Source organism: Pleurodeles waltl, chromosome 7 (assembly GCF_031143425.1).
Source record: "Pleurodeles waltl isolate 20211129_DDA chromosome 7, aPleWal1.hap1.20221129, whole genome shotgun sequence".
In the NCBI taxonomy this organism is placed as follows: Eukaryota; Metazoa; Chordata; class Amphibia; order Caudata; family Salamandridae; genus Pleurodeles; species Pleurodeles waltl.
The window spans coordinates 1,421,910,143-1,421,927,896 of NC_090446.1; the positions used below are offsets into that span (position 1 = coordinate 1,421,910,143).

Consider the following 17,754-nt stretch of genomic DNA (forward strand, 5'->3'; position numbering starts at 1 on the left):
CAGAAAGTCAGGGCACTTGTGCTCTTCAAATGCCTGCACAGTGTAACCCCAAGCTGAATAGACGCATCACCACTGCTGCGTGGATTGGAGCCATAACATAGACTTACATCACTGCCACAGCCTGAAACATTTTTGGGACCGTTGCTGCCCGACCCATCCTCGGCTCTGGCCCTCGCCTCTCTCATTGATGCCAGCATCTATGAAGACGCTGGACTCCGCATTGCAGCCTCGTAGGTCATTGGAACTGATGCAACACATCCTTGAGGCTGGGCTGTGCATTGCAAGCCCTCTTTGATGGGATTGACGACGACCTTGCATTGCAGCCTTGTTGCGCCTCGGAATAAATGCATCGCCTTGGCTGTAGGAAGCATTTTTAACCCGGATCCTCTCAATGCTCCACAAACCAGGATTTAAGTTATTTTATTCAGCGGGCCTAGCTGACTCCCTGTAGCCCACCCTTTTGGTATCACCGCTGCCTTGAACTTGTGACTTAGTCCCGGTCCACCAGATATCCACAGTTGTAGCTTTGAACATCTCTGCTTGTACTGATTGGATTTTTGCTCTGTTGGTCTTGTTTTATTTATTAAAAAATCACTCAATGTTTCTAACTTGATGTTGGATTCTTGTTATGTAATGTTTTCACTTTATTACTGTCTGCATGTCATGTACTAACCTGGAGAAATTCCAAGCTATATGTGTAAAGATTAGACACATCAAGCAGCTTTGTGTTGAGCTGGTGCACTATATCAGGCTTCGGTCACATGTGTTCACATGTTTGTCAGTGATTGTTCTTCTATGTTTTGTTTCCCCTTTCAGTGTCCATCTCTCAGGTGGAGACCGACAAAGTGAAGCTCACGGTCCGGGCTCTGAGGGGCTCCTGCGTGGTGATCCCCTGCACCTTCAGCAACCCCGAGCCGCTCACGGCACCCGAAGAGCTCAGCATTAAATGGCAGCGTGCAAAGATCCACTCTCTGATATATAGTGGTGAACCTTCTGATCCAGTTTTACCAGATTACCGCGGCCGCACAAAATTCGTGGGAGATTTAAAGAGTGGCGACTGCTCCCTGCAGATAAGCAGTGTCCGCGGAGATGACGCTGGGGATTATTACCCGTGGATTGTGCCGCTCTCAAAGGATTACGAGCTGTATAGAGTCACAGTTTCAGGTAAATTGGCCTTAGTTCTGGCTTCTCACTGTCCTCAAAGAACAAACTGCCGACACATGAAATGAATGCACTGAAGAGCGCAGTCGAAACACTCCTGAATTTCTCCACGTGGTCATTATTATTATTAATAAACACAGACACCGATGTTGCAAAAGAGATAATGCTTTGGAGTTAGAGGTATATACCTGATCTCCTGGGTGACGTGCTGCGTGATCTTCAACTATTATGGTTCTTCTCCAGCTCCGCTTTGTATTCTTAATCATAGACTAAGCTGAGCGAGCCGGAGCTAAAAACTAGCACTGACACAGCCAATAGGTCTTGCTACTTTTAAACAGCACATTTGGACGACTATGAAACATTTCAAGCTGCCCTTCATAGATGCAGGCTGCAGTACCTTAGGTGGTAACTAAAGGTCCTCGACTTAGAAACTTATGCTTAATGTAGAAGGTGGAGTACTTGAAGTTATTTTATGAGCTCCCTTGAGTCACATAAGTATTTCGTGTAGGAGGCTGCAGTACCTTACGCCATTACTAGATGTCCCTCGAGTTGGTCACAGGCTTTGGTACATTAATCAGGCGACAGAATCTTAGTGTTGCTTGAGATCCCTTGAGTCAGTCACCAATGCTTGCTGCGATCAGGCTACTTGACCTTACACTGTTACTAGATGTCACCTGAGTCAGGCAACAAAGGTGGCTGTAGGGCTGCTGTACCCCAACCCTTGCCAGCAGAGACTCCGTGAATCACACAAAACACTTGCAGTAAGTATAGTGCAGCACCTTAGGCATCAGGTTATCAAGCGGCAGAACCTTTAAGCTGTTACATGAAGCCCCTTGGCCGAGATTATTGTGATCAGGTTGCAATACCTTAGGTTAATAGCAGAGGTCCCTACAGCCGGACAAAAAATCCTCCTGCAGGAGGCCGCAGAATATCAAACTGTAACTACAAGTCCATGCTTCATAAGCAAGTCCTTTCTGTAGCAGGCGTCGGTCCTTCAGGGCTGTTATTAAAGGTCCCCTGGATTCAGACTCAAATATATACTGCAAAACAGTATCCCATTACTACTTTGCCACATGATGTAGCTAACACATATTCTGGTCCTCCATGCTGTTCATTGAATTTTGCTGTAATGTGCTAACAAATTCCAACTTTACATTGTAGTAATACATGGATGAATGTGAACGTTGACGACTCGGGTTTATAGGCCAAATTGCAGAGGCTAAATTACAGTGAGGCTAAATTGCAAGTTCTGTTTAAATGTGTTGTTTTATTTCACAGAGAAGAGTAGGAGGAAAACAGCTGTGCGCCCAACAGCTGTGAATTCATTGTCGGGAGTCTAAAATTGCAAAGAATATAGGGAACGTGCAACATATCACTGCGCTCTGAGCTGCGGAATTGGGTCCCCTGTGTGCACCAATTTTTCAAGTGGCAGTAACACATATAAGTTCAAATATAACCCATCAGCTGTAAAAAGAAAAAAAAGCTGCCTCTCTACTTGTGTTGAACTTTTAAATTCTCATACGGAATTGCAGAGGAACATTTAATTGCGAGACCGCATTAGGAGTGTACTCGCTCCAGATAATTTCAGTAGGTGAGGATAATGCGAGACCGCATTAGGAGTGTACTCGCTCCAGATAATTTCAGTAGGTGAGGATAATGCAGGCTGGCTCAGGGTGTGCTCTAGGTCCCTTTGTTAGGGTGAAGAGTATGGTTTAGTATGGTTTTCTGGGATAGTGAACACTTAATGAATGGGACCACCCCCATCCAATTATTTAAAATCCCAGCAGGCTATACTCTTCCCTCACAACCCACTCATTTGGGGCTGATGATGCAGCAATGGCTGCAGGAATATTATTTAGGACAAAGACTTTCTAATGCCACATGGGCAGAGAGGTGGCAAGCTAACATCACTTCTAAATTACAAAATTATTTCATTCAAATCACCATCAAATTCTTCCAACTGAAGAACTTCTGTTCCAGGCTGAATCTGCGTTTATTAAATTCTACCTAATGGAAGAAAACTATTGTGGCACAATTTCTGCATTCAAGTCACCAAATTGTGGAATTCACTAGTTACAAAAGTTAGAGCCACTGAAGATCACTTAGACTTCAGATGGATTATTTATGATGTGGTTAATCCCAATGTGATCTATCGGAGATTCAATATGATCTTGTTCACCAAATTTATTGCCAGCACATATTCTTGTAAATGCCCAGTGTACTAAAAACCAGCAAAAACGAAGCACAGCAGAAGGTCACAAATACAGGAAGCAGAGGCAAAAAGACAGGGGAAACCTTGCCAAGGATGCCAGATCTAACACTTACTATGTCCTGGACCCGGGACTCCGATGCCTGCCCTTAGAAACCCGGGCATGCCAACCATAAAAACATGCTCTGTATTTAACCAATTTTCTATTGGATTTGCGAATGGACAAAGCCAAGGCTTACAAATTATCTGAAATCTACCCGTGAACCATGGGCGTCAATTCACCAAAATGCCATGGGTAGCAGAAGTGACATCGCATCATTTTTGTACTTTACTTTGGCTCACACACACACTTACAAATAGAAACACATTCACACACTCTCACACAAACACAGTCTCACCCGCAAGCGCTCATACAGCATACATTTACAAGCATTTTCACTTATCTTAGCTGCCAGACAGTGTCATATTCCAACTACTTTTACTCCGTTTTTAATTCCACTTGTAGTGAATAGTCTCATTCACTATTTGTGCAATAAAACGTTGACAGAAAACCAGAAAAGTGGAGCCCCAACTGAATTCCATAAGGTTAAGATGTCCCTGTGTTCCAGGCACTGACTTTTGCCACCTCTGAGGCCAGGGGTCGCAAAGACAGTGCCAGTGGTCGCAACTGCGACCCGAGTGACCCTAAATTGACGTCCATGCCGTGCACCCTGAGAAAAAAAGAATTTGTCATATAAATGTCCTTGGTACAAACATTGCATGCCCTTTTACAGCCACAGGTTTCCCTTTTTTAGTCAAATCCCGAGTTAATGTCGCCCTCCAGTGTGCAGTTGATTAAAGAGTTAGTCCAAGGGAGGCTTCAATTTCAGGAACGGAAGCCATCCTGTCTGTACGTACGCTGTATGGGCCAGATATTCCCAAAATTAAAAAGATCCCTAAACATAAGATTTAGAGTAGGCACGCTCCCTGTAATCATTATTCCAGCGCTAAACTGTGATATAAAGTATCATTCTCAGTTGAAAACTAGGAATATAAAATGTTAAGGTACAGATGATTCCGGCTGCCCTGTGACTATTCTAAAATTAGTGTCTAGGGCTTCGAAGGCCCTCTCTGGAAGCCTTCCAGACGCGTACATTTAGCCGCTGAAAGAAAGGTGGATTTGGAATCTGGGAAAAGGCACAACACTATTGCCATCCCACAATGTCTAATGTTGAGTTTGTTAAAAAGGGAGCACACATGAGGAGGCCTTCTGGCCTACAATAAAATATTACACTCTAGCATAAAAGGTACAATGGTTTCTTCTCATGCTTGCTTACAGTTAAAAAGGACTGAGCCTCTAGCTGTGTTTGACCAGTTACAGGTATAAAGCATTATATTTCATATCTGGTTTTACTTACCATGTGTGCAAATGATTTCATAAGATTTTTTTTTTTTTTTTGTTCGTAAGTAATGAAATATAGGATTATATTCCTTCATTAAACTACTGTTTGGTGAGGGCAGCAACAGGAACTCTTTGCATTATAGTTTGTATGGTTACCTAAAGTAAACAACAGCTTATCGATTTTCTGACATGCATTTGTCTCTACAGATAACCAGCTCTATCCTTTAGGTAGGAATCACATTTTACAAATCTCTATTAGTTACTTTCAGTTATTGAATCATGCTGGCATACCTACACCTATCGCATTTTAGCAGCTTACTAGCACGGTTGAGTAATGCATCCTTCAATTTTATTTCACTTTTAACAGTGGCGTAGACAGATTGCCGGATGCGTGACACTCGCGATTTCATTTGTTCGTGCTGAACTTTGGAAACTGTGAAATCTAAGCGGATAGAATTCACTTGACTCGTAATATTAGGGAAAACGATTTGCAATGAATGAAATGAGCTGGCAATTTGTTCTGTATGGCCGCGCGCTGTTTTGGTTTTCCTGCTTTCAACTTTTTAATTTCGCGATTTGTGTTTTATATTGTATAGCTTACTTACTTTGGTAAAGCTGAAATGACAAAGATGATGATGCTCAATATTTCCAGGAGACAAAACTGTTGTATTATATTGTAACATGACGTTGGCTGATGACTACCATGCAATGAGTAGCCCACCTTTCCAATGTGTAAAAGGGGCTCACTCAAGTGAGCCAGTCGCTGGAGATAGCTGACCCAAAACCTCTTTTTGTTTGTTTTTGTACTACTATTGTTTGTGTAATGTGTGTTATGTGTCTTGTGTGTATGAGAGTCATCAGTTTTCACAACAGGCAACTAAAGAGGTCTGTGGAGAGACCTAATAACCACCTCATGCACAACTCGCACGCAGTGTGGGTTGTAATGAGCACAGAGGAGTTGGTTACAAATATTTTGAATTTCTCTGATATTAGAGCTACTATAGATTTGATATCAGACCTATATATGTACGTTTTTCCAAATCGCGCATGAGAGTTGTTTTAAATAAAAATTGCAGTAGATTAGGGGCCACTAGCTCATTTGTTCAAAGGGTGTGACGAAAGGGGAGAGATAGAGTATTTCAAACACTGTCACACAGTGAACTAACGACCCAGATGAACACTCCTTAACAGTGGAACCTGAAGGTTACTTTTTACCAACTAACATAGAGCAAACCTTATCAGCATTGACTCCGATTCAGAAATGAGGACTTTATGTTCTACTAAGTTTGATATATAGTTTTGATCATAATCTTAATGTTAATGTTATGTATGGTGTTCGAAATTGGGTCTCTAGTTGGCAGAGGTGTGCACCCTGTCCAAGTACGGACCACAATCTTAGTCAGAGTAAGTCACAAAACAAACTAAATTAGCTTGTACCCACCCTCTTGTAGCTTGGCAGAAAGCAGGAAGACAATTTAGAAGGCAATGTGTAAAGTATTTGTGCGACAGCGCATACAGTAAAACAGTGAAAATACCACAAAACTACTCCAGATCAGCTTAGAAGCAAACAGTGTGTTTAGAGGTTAGTTTAGGTCTGCTGGACTAGGGAAAAGTCAGGCCGACCGCGATGGCGAGCAGGCTGGCTATTGGACCCAGACAGGCCCTAGGGAACAAACTACCTTTCCTGGACACAACAGCAAGATGCGTGGTGAGATGCATTGCTTGGGTCCACACAGAGCTATACAGTGATGCTGATGTGTCTGTTCTCATAACCAACTTTGGAGCCAAGATGCTTTGGTTTTGAAGTGCGATGCGCTGAGTTTCATCATTCAGTTGAGGGATGCGTCGACCTCCATAGACTGCTGCAGTGACAAAGCACGGTTTCCGATGCATTGGTCTCTCAAGACAAAGCGTTTTTTCAGTGAGTGATGCACCGATTGTACTACCAAAACTGAGTCAATGCGCAGGTTCTGCTGCACACAGACAGGAGATATGTTGATTTCCATGATGAAAGTAACGGGGTCAACTGCCCGTGAACCAGGCACAGGGTAGAGACTTTGATATCCCTGAGTCTCGAGCAACCTGAGGCAAGCCAATAAGCCCTGGGAGATCACTTGTGGTGCAAGGCAGAGTCCAACTCTCCCTCAGCAGGGTCAGAGAGCAGCAAGCAGCATGGCATCACAGCAGAAAATCAGTCCCTCTAGGTCTGCAGTGCAGCAGAGTAATAGTCCTTGTTGCAGCAAAGCAATTCTTCTTCTTGCCTGTACAGGGTGCATACTCACAACAACCAGAAACCCCAGTTTTAATCATGGCGATCAGCGGTGAGGATAGGACTTTGTTTGTGGAATACCATACAGTATTTAATTGTTCATTACATCTATACACTTAAGACCAATCCAAACCCATTCTCCTTGCTCAGCATTTTTAATTTTTCTATTCTCACTGATTGACATTTTGTCTTTTGCCTAAAACCATGCCTCTCAACAGTGAGCCAACAGCTACACTTTAACCTGCATCTGTACCTGCCCCTGCATCTGCACCTGTATAAATGGAGTTTGAGCTGGCCATACTGGAAAGTTACAAAGTGGTCCAGCTCAAAGTATTCTGCCAGGAGTTTCAGGTCTCTATGATGGGCTTCACCAGAAAGATGGAGGTGCAAAAGGTGCCGAGGCCTATATAGAAGCAATGGATGCAGAACCTGTGGTCCCAGAAGATGAGTGTGATATCATGGATGATGATGAGTGTGAAATGGGGTCTCTAGTTTGCAGTCAGTTTACACTCTGTTCAAGCAGGGATCCTCACTGTAGTCAGGGTAAGGGAGATGCACAGCTCAGATAACCCCAGCTCGCCCCTTAGTAGCTTGGCACAAGCAGTCATGCTTATCTCAGGGGCAATGTGTAAAATATTTGCACAACCACACACAGTAACACAGTGAAAACACCACAAAAGGACTACACACCAGTTGAGAAAAATAGCCAACATTTCTCTAAATCAAACAAGACCAAAAAACAAAAATCCACCATACACAAGCAAAGATATGATTTTTTAAAATAAAGTGTCTTAATCCATAGACATCAATGAATGCATTGTTTTAGCAAAAAGTGCGCGTCAAAAATAAAGCCACACGGGTGAGCCCGCATCAGAAAAGCAAGTGATGCGTCAATTTCTTACTCTCAAGTGCAGCCGTGTGCCAACTCTTTCTCTGCCCGGTAAGCGATGTGTTGATTTTTTTCCTCACAGTGAAGGGATGCGTCGATTTCCGGTCAAGCAGCCTCTGGTCTGTGCGGTGCTGTTGAAGATTTTGACACCCAGGTATGATGCGTGGAAATTCCAGACGCACAGCAGCATGAATCCGTGCTGAGCTGGTGATACGTCGATTTCACCAGTGCTGTCGATTTTTCGGCTGCGGTGCAGATACTGCATCGATTCTTCTGCTGCTAGGCTCCGGTGCATGGCTTTTCTTTCTTGTTCTGCCAGATTCTCATTCCAGGGGCCCAGGGACTGGATGTGGCACCACTTGGAAAGTCGGGGGGGTCTCAGCAAGAGAGCCCAGGTGCTGGAAGATGAAGTCTTTGATGTCCATGAGACTTCTTAACAGGAGGCAAACTCAGTTCAATACCTTAGAGAATCTTCACAAGCAGGATACACAGCAAAGTCTAGACTTTGTCCTCTTTAAGACAGAAGCCGCAACTGCAGGCCAACCCAACACAGCACACATGGCAAAGGTGCAGTGCTCCTCATCCAGCTCCTCAGCTCTTCTCCTTGGCAGATCCAGAAGTGTTCTAAAAGTCAGGGGGTTTGGGTCCACTACTTATACTTATTTTGACCTTTGAAGTAGGCAAACGTCAAAGGAAAGTCTCTGTTGTTCACAAGATCCTGCCTTGTCCAGGCCTGGCCACAGACACACTCCAGGGGGTTGGAGACTGCATTGTGTGAGGACAGGCACAACCCTTTCAGGTGCTGGTGTTAGCTCCTCCCTCCCGCTCTAGACCTGGAAGACTCATCAGGATATTTAGGATACACCTCAGCTCCCTTTTTGTCACTGTTTCAAGGGAATTCACAAACAGCCCAACTGTCAGTCTGACCCAAATGTGGATTCCAAAGGCAGGCAGAGACACAGAAGCGTTAAGACAGAAAACGCAATTTCTAAATGTGGCATTTTCAAAAAGGCAAAAAAAATGTATTTTTAAATTGTGAGTTCAGAGACCCCAAACTCCACACTTCTATCTGCTCCCTATGGGAAACTACACTTAAAAGATAGTTAAAGGCAGTCTCAATGTTAATGATAGCCCTTGCATTAGTGAAAAACAAATTTGGCAGTATTGCACTGTCAGGACATGTAAAACACATCTCTGCATCACTTCACCCTGCCCATGGGGCTACTTAGGGCCTACCTTGGGGGTGACTTAAATGTAGTAAAAGGGAAGCTTTGGGCCTGGAAAGTGGGTACACTTGCCAGATCAAACTAGCAGTTTAAAACTGCACACACAGATGGAGCAGTGGCAGGTCTGAGACATGTTTTCAGGGCTAATCGTGTGGGTGGCACAATTAGTGCTGCAGGTCCACTAGTAGCATTTGGTTTACAGACCCTGGGAACCTTTAGTGGACTTTACTAGGGACTTACTATTATTCAAGTATGACAATCATGGATAACCAATCATAATTTATACAGGGAGCACTTGTAATTTAGCACTGTTCAGCAGTGGCAAAGCGCCCAGAGTACTAAAATCCTGCAAAAACAAAGTCCAGCGCAAAGTCCAAAATAAAGGAAGTGGAGGCAAAAAGACAGAGGAAACCATGGAAGGATTCAAGGTCTAACAATGAGGAACTAGACCAGAAAGATCTGGGACTGTCTGTGAGCCATCAACAGCCAGTCAAGACAAGTGTGCCTCATCAAAGCAGGGAGCATTGCCTCATCCAGGAGCCTTCCGCAAGAGGAGCTGGTAAACAGGAGGGAGGAGAGAAAACTAGAGCTGGCCAAGATGCAGTTGGAGAAGGAACATGTTTTAGAGGAGAAGAGGCTGGATCCAGAGGACAGAAAAGAAACACAGGAACTCAACCTCAGAGAGCTGGACATCAGAGTCCTACAAGTGGGGTCCAGCAACAGCAATGGTGGCAGCATACCTGCAGTGTCCTCACATGAGTCCAGATGCCATATCCCAAAAGATATGGTTCCCAGTTACAATTTGGGGGGGATAACATAGATAGTTGAAGGCCTATAAAGTGAGTTTAAACATGCACAGGGTCCCAGAGGAGTTCTAGGGGGTAATCTTCAGCAGTGCATGCACACAGTGGGGAAGGAAGTGCACCTTACATTTTTGTTGGGGGATCAAACCAATTAAACTGCCATGAAGACCATGTTAGTCACAAAGGGCCTTATTATGACCTTAACAGAGGCATTTCCTCCATCACAATTGTGGCGGATATCCCGTCCGCCTTATTATGATCCCATTATATTCAACGAGCATCGTAATCTGACGGACGGAATATCTGCCACAATTGTGATGGGGGAAACTCCTCCATAAAGGTTGTAATAAAGCCCCAAGTCTGGGTTGACACTTGTTGGACCTGACCCTTTTTGCAGGGTCATCCCTAAACATTTTGCCTCCTTCCTCCTATTTTTTTCTGACACGCTTTTGTTGGCTTTAGGACTCTGGGGACATTACCACTGCTAACCAGTGCTAAAGTGCATAAGCTCTCTGTGTAAATTGTTTTAGTGATTGGATTTCTCATAATTGGCATATTAGATTTACTGCTAAGTCCCTAGTAAAGTGCGCTAGAGGTGCCCATGGCCTGTAAATCAAACGCTACTAGTGGGCCTGCAGCACTGGTTGTGCCACCCACATGAGTAGCCCTGCAAAAATGTCTCCGACCTGCCACTGCCATGTCTATGTGTGCAATGTTGCACTGCCAATTCAACCTGGCAAGTTGTACCCACTTGCCAGTCCTAAACCTTTCCTTTTTATACATGTAAGGCATCCCTAAGGTAGGCCCTAGGTAGCCCCATTGGCAGGGTATAGTGTATGTTAAAGGTGGGACATGTACTGATGTGTTTTACAGGTCCTGACAGTGAAATACTGCCAAATTCGTTTTTCACTGTTGCAAGGCCTCTCTCTCTTAGAGGTTAACACAGGGGCTGCCTTTAAATATCTTTTAAGTGCAGATTTCCTTTCGGAGCAGATAGAAATATGGAGTTTGTGGTCGCTAAACTCACAATTTAAAAATGCATTTTTAAGCAAAGTGGGTTTTTTGATTGTTAGTTTGAAAATGCCACTTTTAGAAAGTAGGCGTTTTCATGCTTAAACCATTCTGTGACTCTGCTTGTTTGTGGATTCCCTGTCTGGATCAAATTGACAGTTGGGCTGTTTGTGAATCCCCTCGACAGTGAGACAAAAGGAGTTGGGGTGTAGTCTGCTTATCCTGATGAGCCATCTGTAGTAGAGTGGAGGGAGGAATGGTCACTTACACCTGAATGGGATGTGCCTGTCCTATCACTATGCAGTCTCCGATCCCCCTGGTGTGTGTCAGGGACGTGGCGTGGTGAAGGCAGGATCTTGTAAACAAGAGAGACTTCCCTTTGAAGTTTACCAACTTCAAAGGCAGAAAGGGGTATAAGCAGTGGACCCAAAACCCCATACTTAAGATTTCTTCAGGATCACTTCTGGATTCAAGAGGAACCTCTGCAAATGGGAAGAGCTGTGGAGAAGTGCAGCCACTGCCTGTGACTGCTTTGTTGGGCTATCCTGCAGTTGCTGCCGCTGCCTATGAAAGGGGACAAAGACTGGATTTTGTGGTATATTCCTGCTTGTGAAGAATCTCCAAGGGCTTAGACTGAGCTTGCCTCCTGTTTTGAAGTCTCAGGGACATCAAAGACTTTCTCTGCCAGCACCTGGAGACTCTGCTGAGATTCTTAACCTGCCAAGTGGTGCCCTATCCAGTCCCTGGGCCCTTGAAAGGTGAAGTTGTCAGACCAAGAGCTGAAAATCCATGCACAGAATACTGTGAGAGGAAATTTGCAAGCACCAACTGCAATGCGGCTGATAAGCGACACACTGCTGGCTTTGCAGCTAAAATCAATGCTCCACCTGCATCGCGGCTGGGAGATCAATACATCACGACTTGAGAAATGACGCGCAACACCGCTTGCAGCTGCTGCTAATGACGCAAACCCCACGCAGCGTAGTTTTCTAGCGGATTTTCCACGCACCATCCCTGGGCGTCAAAGTCAACCTGACTCTGCACGGCTCCGAGGTGCCCCACTGGTAAATTGACGCATTGCTGTCTTATGAGGGGAAAAAAATGGCACATCGCCAGCTGACCGGAGAAGAAACTACGCTCACGCTCCCTTGCGAGGAAGGAATCCACACATCACTGACTTTTCCGATGCCTGTGCGGCTTTTTCTTTTATGCAAACCAGGTACCTTGTGCAAAATCATCATTTCCATTGTTTTCTATTGAGTAAGACTCTTTTTCTTTTGAAAATTCATATTTTAACTTGTGTGTTGGATTTTTGTCATTTGGAGCCAGATGTATCTAGATTCCAGTTAGCGATTCTCAAATAGCGATTTTTAAGAAATTGCTATTTAAGAAATGCAAAAAGTGATGTATCAAAATTGAAAATCGCTAAAAGTGATTTCTTAAAATTCGCAAACTCAATTTGCGAGATGCAAATACCGAATCGCAAAAAAAATTGCGATTTGGTAATTGAAAATAGCGAAAACGGCAATCAGGAACAGCTTGATGACATCACAACCAGGAATTGAGTCAGCCCATGCTGTTTCCAGGAACCACACCCACAGGAGCAGGGAGAGAGACACAGCCCAGCACCAGGGAGCCAGCATTGTGAGCAAGCCAGGACCAAACAGCAACATGGCCAATGCTGGAAATGGGAAGGAGAAGGGAGACAGGAAGAGGAAGCTCAAATACAGTGAGCAAGAATTGGAGGTGCTCACTGAGGAGGTTGTTATGAACTATGACAGACTATTTGGCAAGAACTCCTGCCAAGTACCTGAGAGTGAGAAGTGGAAAGTCTGGTCTGACATCCAGACAAAAATATGCGCAGTGGGTGTTGCGCAGCGCTCTGTGGCGGAGATACGCAAGCGATGGTATGACTTGCGTTCCCATGCCAAAGAGAGGGTGGCCAGCAGGCTAAAGGAGGCAAGGAGCAACGGAGGCAGGCCATCCGCACAGACACCGTCCACCCCCATGGAAGACCTGGTGGAGTCCACATTGCTTCCAAAAGCTGTCAGTGGAGTTACTGACATTGACACCTCATGGACACCCAGCACCAGCAAAAAAAAGGCCAGTAATTATTTGTATCCACATATGTGCATGTACAAATGCCACTAAGGAAGTAGCCATTCACTTGATGCACAGTGAAAAGTAGTCCATGCCACATCTTACATACAACACAACTATGCCTCATGGGAGTGGAAGTACACAACCCTAAGGTGAATACACAACATGAATGGCAAGATAGTGGTCAGCCACATAGCGAAACACCACAAACGACTTATAGAGATACGATTTAATTGTACATTTAAAGCAAAAATGCGAAAGTCTGTGAAAAATGCAAATCTGACATGCTGCACATTGTCCTTGTAGATGCCACGGTCCCTGCTGCTGCAGGATCAGAAAAAGTGGGGGAACCAGAAACAAAGCCACAGTCTGACTCAAATACCAGTGAGTCCTACAGTATTGCACCTACTCGACGCAGGGCAAGGGTGTTACCACTCCCAGAGTAAAACCTGGACTCAGATGAGGTGTCAGAAGACGAACCCACACCACCACCATAGGCTAGTCCCACAGGAAGACAGCAGTCCCTGCGCCAGCGACAGCGACCGTCAACTCCCCTCAGGAGGCGCAACGATGCAGGCAGACAGTGTGCAGATGAAGGAGAGAACCATCAATCTTTGGCGGCCTTGAAGCTTCCATGCTGAAGGTGTATCACCTGTAATGCAAACACATGAGGTCCCTGCACAGTTTGTGTCTCACAATTACAATATGGGATTACTACACAAGCAGTTGGAGACTCTGATTGAGGGACAGCAAACAGCAGCTGAAAACACTAAGGCGTTGACACACGCCATTGGGGAACTCTGCACTGAGATATGGCAGGAGCGCTTCAGCCAGAGCAGGTGCCATCACCAATTCTTGGGAAGGTCTGATAGCTTCTGTAGATTTTTCAATCGGCTTGCAAGTTCAACAGCCTTGATATCCCGACGTGCCGTGGCCACACAGTTGGAGATGGCACATTGCAGTCGGGACATTGCACAGGGCTTGGTGCAAATAACCAATGTACTGGATGCAATGCAAACAGCATGCAGTGCCACAACCAGCGAACGGGGTGTTGGGGATAGTGAGGAGTCCTCTAGCCTCCGCAGTCTGACAGTCCCTGTGATTGATCCGAGGTGTCGCAGTGCCAGACACAGTACTGCATGTGAACCTGCTACAAGAGGTGCCAGCGAGGGCACTGAGCACTCAAGTGCAGTACGTGGACGTAAGAAGTGATGTTGAGGGCTACAGGGGACTACCTAAACATGTAGCATTACAGTTATACTATGATGCTAATAGTGTGACACTATTAATCGTTCATGTCTGCCTATTGTGCATAGCTATGTCCTATTGACACATTTGTTACCTGAAGTCAAGGTAATAAAGATGCTAACTACAGAAATACATATTATTGAAGTGGAGTTGTCATTACTTACATCAAAATGGTTGCGCGTGATGTCAGCACGTCTTTGCCTGCCCTCTGCTGCACTGCTCATGTCTACTGGTTGAAGGGGAGGTAAGGGATCATCATTCTCATGCGATTCCGGCTCCGTGAGTTCCACTGGTATGCCCCTGGTGGTTGCTATGTTGTGCAAGATAGCAGTGCCTAAAACGAATAATGGGGCCCCCGGCGCTCTTCTGCGCAAAACGGGGGCCTCCCTGGTCTCCTGGGGTTAGGGGAGGGCAGCACGCACCTCCTCTGTGACAAAACAATGGGCCCCTCCGGGGACCGTGAACACTGGGGGCCCCCCTAGGCCTCCACTGGCCCTCTCGAGGGGGGACCCAGTCTGGGAAACCTTAAAAGGGGGAGGGGGGAGCCTCGCACCCCCTCCTAATTGAAACACGGGCCCCTCCGGGGACCTGCTAACTTCTGGGGTTTCCCTGGGCCTCCGGGGGCCCTTCCACTAAGGGAGACCCCTTCCCGATTGCCTGGGGCCCACGAGGGGGCCCACCAGAGAGCTGGCGGCAGGGGCGAGCCTCCGATGAGGCTGCTTCCCCGCCCGCAGAGTTCGGGGAGAGCCCTCCGGGGCTGGAGCAGGTGAGGGAAAGTCGTCCTCCCCTCCCTCCTGCTCGAACACAACGCCGGCACCAGGCCGGGCCGGCCGGTGCCCCGGGGGTGCTCCTCGGAGCGATCCCTACCCCGGGGGCACCGCTAGGAGCAGGCTTGCTCCTCGTTATTTCTGAAGTGGTTTCCTCGTGCCCCGGAGTACGGAGCTGAGCGCGATCCTCGCGCTTCCCAGAATTTACTTCCCCGGGCTGCGGCGATGATTTTCATCAACAAAGCGCTTTTCACAGCGCTTAGGAAAATTATGCAGCCTGGGCTGCGGCGGTGATTTTCCTCAACGAAGCGCTTTTCACAGCGCTTAGGAAAATTATGCAGCCTGGGCTGCGGCGGTGATCTGGGCTCAAAATAAAGCGCTCTGCACAGCACTAAGGCCAAATCTGAGGCCCGGGCTGCGGCGGTGATCCTCTGCAGCAGCTATAAGAAAGATCGCTTTTCCTAAGCGCTAAGGCAATGCTGTAGAAGATCGGTGCAGGGGTCAGGGGCCACAGCACCCTGCCCCTGGGAACAATAATCAAGGAAAAGGTACAGGGCTGGTGGGCCCAGCTACAGGCCAGCACAAGTTGTGCAGGTGGTGGCAGTTCCTCCTAGTGACCAGGCAGGTCACTGGTCAGCACAGCAGCATCAGCAGCAGCAGCAGTCCAAGGTGGTTTCCTGGTGAGTCCATTCATCAGCGTTCTGTGTCCAGTTTCAAGTTCCAAGAATGTTCAAATTGTGGGGAAAATTCCCCTGTACTTATAGTCCTGTTTTTAAAGTGTTTTACAATGATAGGGAGAGGAGGTTCCAGCCAGTTACAACTGGTTCTGGGAGTGCCCCCTCTCTCCTTTCAGCAAAGGCTCCAAACATCAGTGGGGGGTTAACGACCCTATTGTGTGAGGCCAGGGCACAGACTTTACAAATGTAGGTGTGCCCCGCCTCTCCCTTCTCTCAGCCCAGGAAGACTATTCAGTATGCAGATGCACCTCGGTGACACCTCCACCCTCCCTGTGTACAGGCTGTCTGAAAAGTATGCACAAAGCCCCAACTGTCACTCTGCCCAGACGTGGATTGGAGTCAAGCTGCAAAACACCAGAGTCATAAGCACAGATAAATGCGCACTTTCTAGAAGTGGCATTTCTGTGATAGTAATAAAAAATACACCCACACCAGTAAGCAGTATTTATTATCACCATCACAACCATACCAAACACGCCTACTCTACCCCTCATAAATCAGACAATACCCCTTACACATAAGGCTGGGCATTTCTAATGCAATCCTATGAGAAGGCAGCACTCACAGCAGTGAGACACCAAGTTAGGCTGTTTGTCACTACCAGGACAGGCCATGCAATATGGCACATGTCCTGCCTTTCTACATACATGGCACCCTGCCCATAGGGCTAGCTAGGGCGTACTTTAGGGGTGACTTACATGTAGTAAAAGGGGAGTTCTGGGCCTGGCAAGTAAATTTAGATGCCAGGTCCCTGTGGCAGAAAACTGCGCACACATGCCCTGCGCTAGCAGGCCTGAGACAGGTTTGAAAGTCTACTTCAGTGGGTGGCGCACGCAGCGCTGCAGGCCCACTAGTAGTATTTAATCTACAGGCCCTGTGTATAGAGATACCACTGTACAAGGGACTTATAGGTAAATTAAATATGCCAATTAGGTATAAGCCAATCATACCAACTTTAGATGGGAGAGCACCTGCACTTTAGCACTGGTCAGCAGTGATAAAGTGCTCAGAGTCCTAGAGCCAACAGCGAGAGGTCAGAAAAACCAGGAGGAAGGAGGCAAAAAGACTAGGGATGACCATGCGTATGGCCAAAAGTCCAACAGGTGCGCACAGCATAGGCACTGTCTCCTGAATGCCAAGAGAGTTAAATGAGTACTTCAATTCAACAATGTAAACTATCAAATTACCTAGTAGATATCCTTCACCAAACTCCCCAGTTAGCAGTCTTGTGTGAATCCTGCTGTGGCGAAAGATGTACAAGTCGTGTGCTACCTGGGTATCTGGCCACAAGATCGGTAATGATGTGGGAGGCATTGCATATCACCTGTATGTTCATAGAATTATTGTTTTTACGGTTGCAATACACATACTCGCTGGCTGATGGTGGCAGATTGCTACATGTGTCCCATCAATGGCACTTACGATATGTGGGAACTGTGCTATCTGGTAGAAATTAATTTTAGTTTGTTGTAATGCCTGTGTGGTGTTGGGGAACCTTATGTACAGTTGTATTCTGCTCAGCAGGGCATTAAGGAATGCATTGAAAAATCTAGAGAGGGCACTCTGTGATACCCCTCCAGCTGCTGCTATGACCCCTTGACAGCTCCCTGAGGCTAGTAGGTGCAGGGAGCATGTTACCTGCACATGGGTGGGTATGCTATTGGTCCTGTGTGTTGTGCGCTGCAGCATGGGTTGTAGCTCAGCTATCAGGTCAAGTATCATGGCTGAGCTTAAACTGTATTCTCATAAATTTCATCCTCAGTCTGGTCAAAAAGGGTAATGCACACTCTGAAAATGCACTCCTGTCTCCTCCTCCCTCTTCTCAAACCTGCCAAGATCCTCATTCTCCTCGCCATGACGTAGAGTGCAGCCATTGTGGAAGAGCAGCTGAGGCATTCTGGGCCACCTGGTTTCAATTTGTGGTAAATTGCATGTACAAAAGGCCATTCTGTA

At 46.3% G+C, this 17,754-nt stretch overlaps 1 protein-coding gene across 1 annotated transcript in view; it reads left to right on the forward strand.

Moving 5' to 3' along the window:
* LOC138246436 (B-cell receptor CD22-like) overlaps positions 1-17,754 on the forward strand; it is a 338,718-nt gene that overhangs the window by 101,083 nt on the left and 219,881 nt on the right. The window contains exon 3 of the mRNA XM_069201047.1: positions 817-1,164. Within this exon, the coding sequence (XP_069057148.1) occupies positions 817-1,164 (348 nt within the window). The remainder of the gene's footprint in view (positions 1-816; positions 1,165-17,754) is intronic.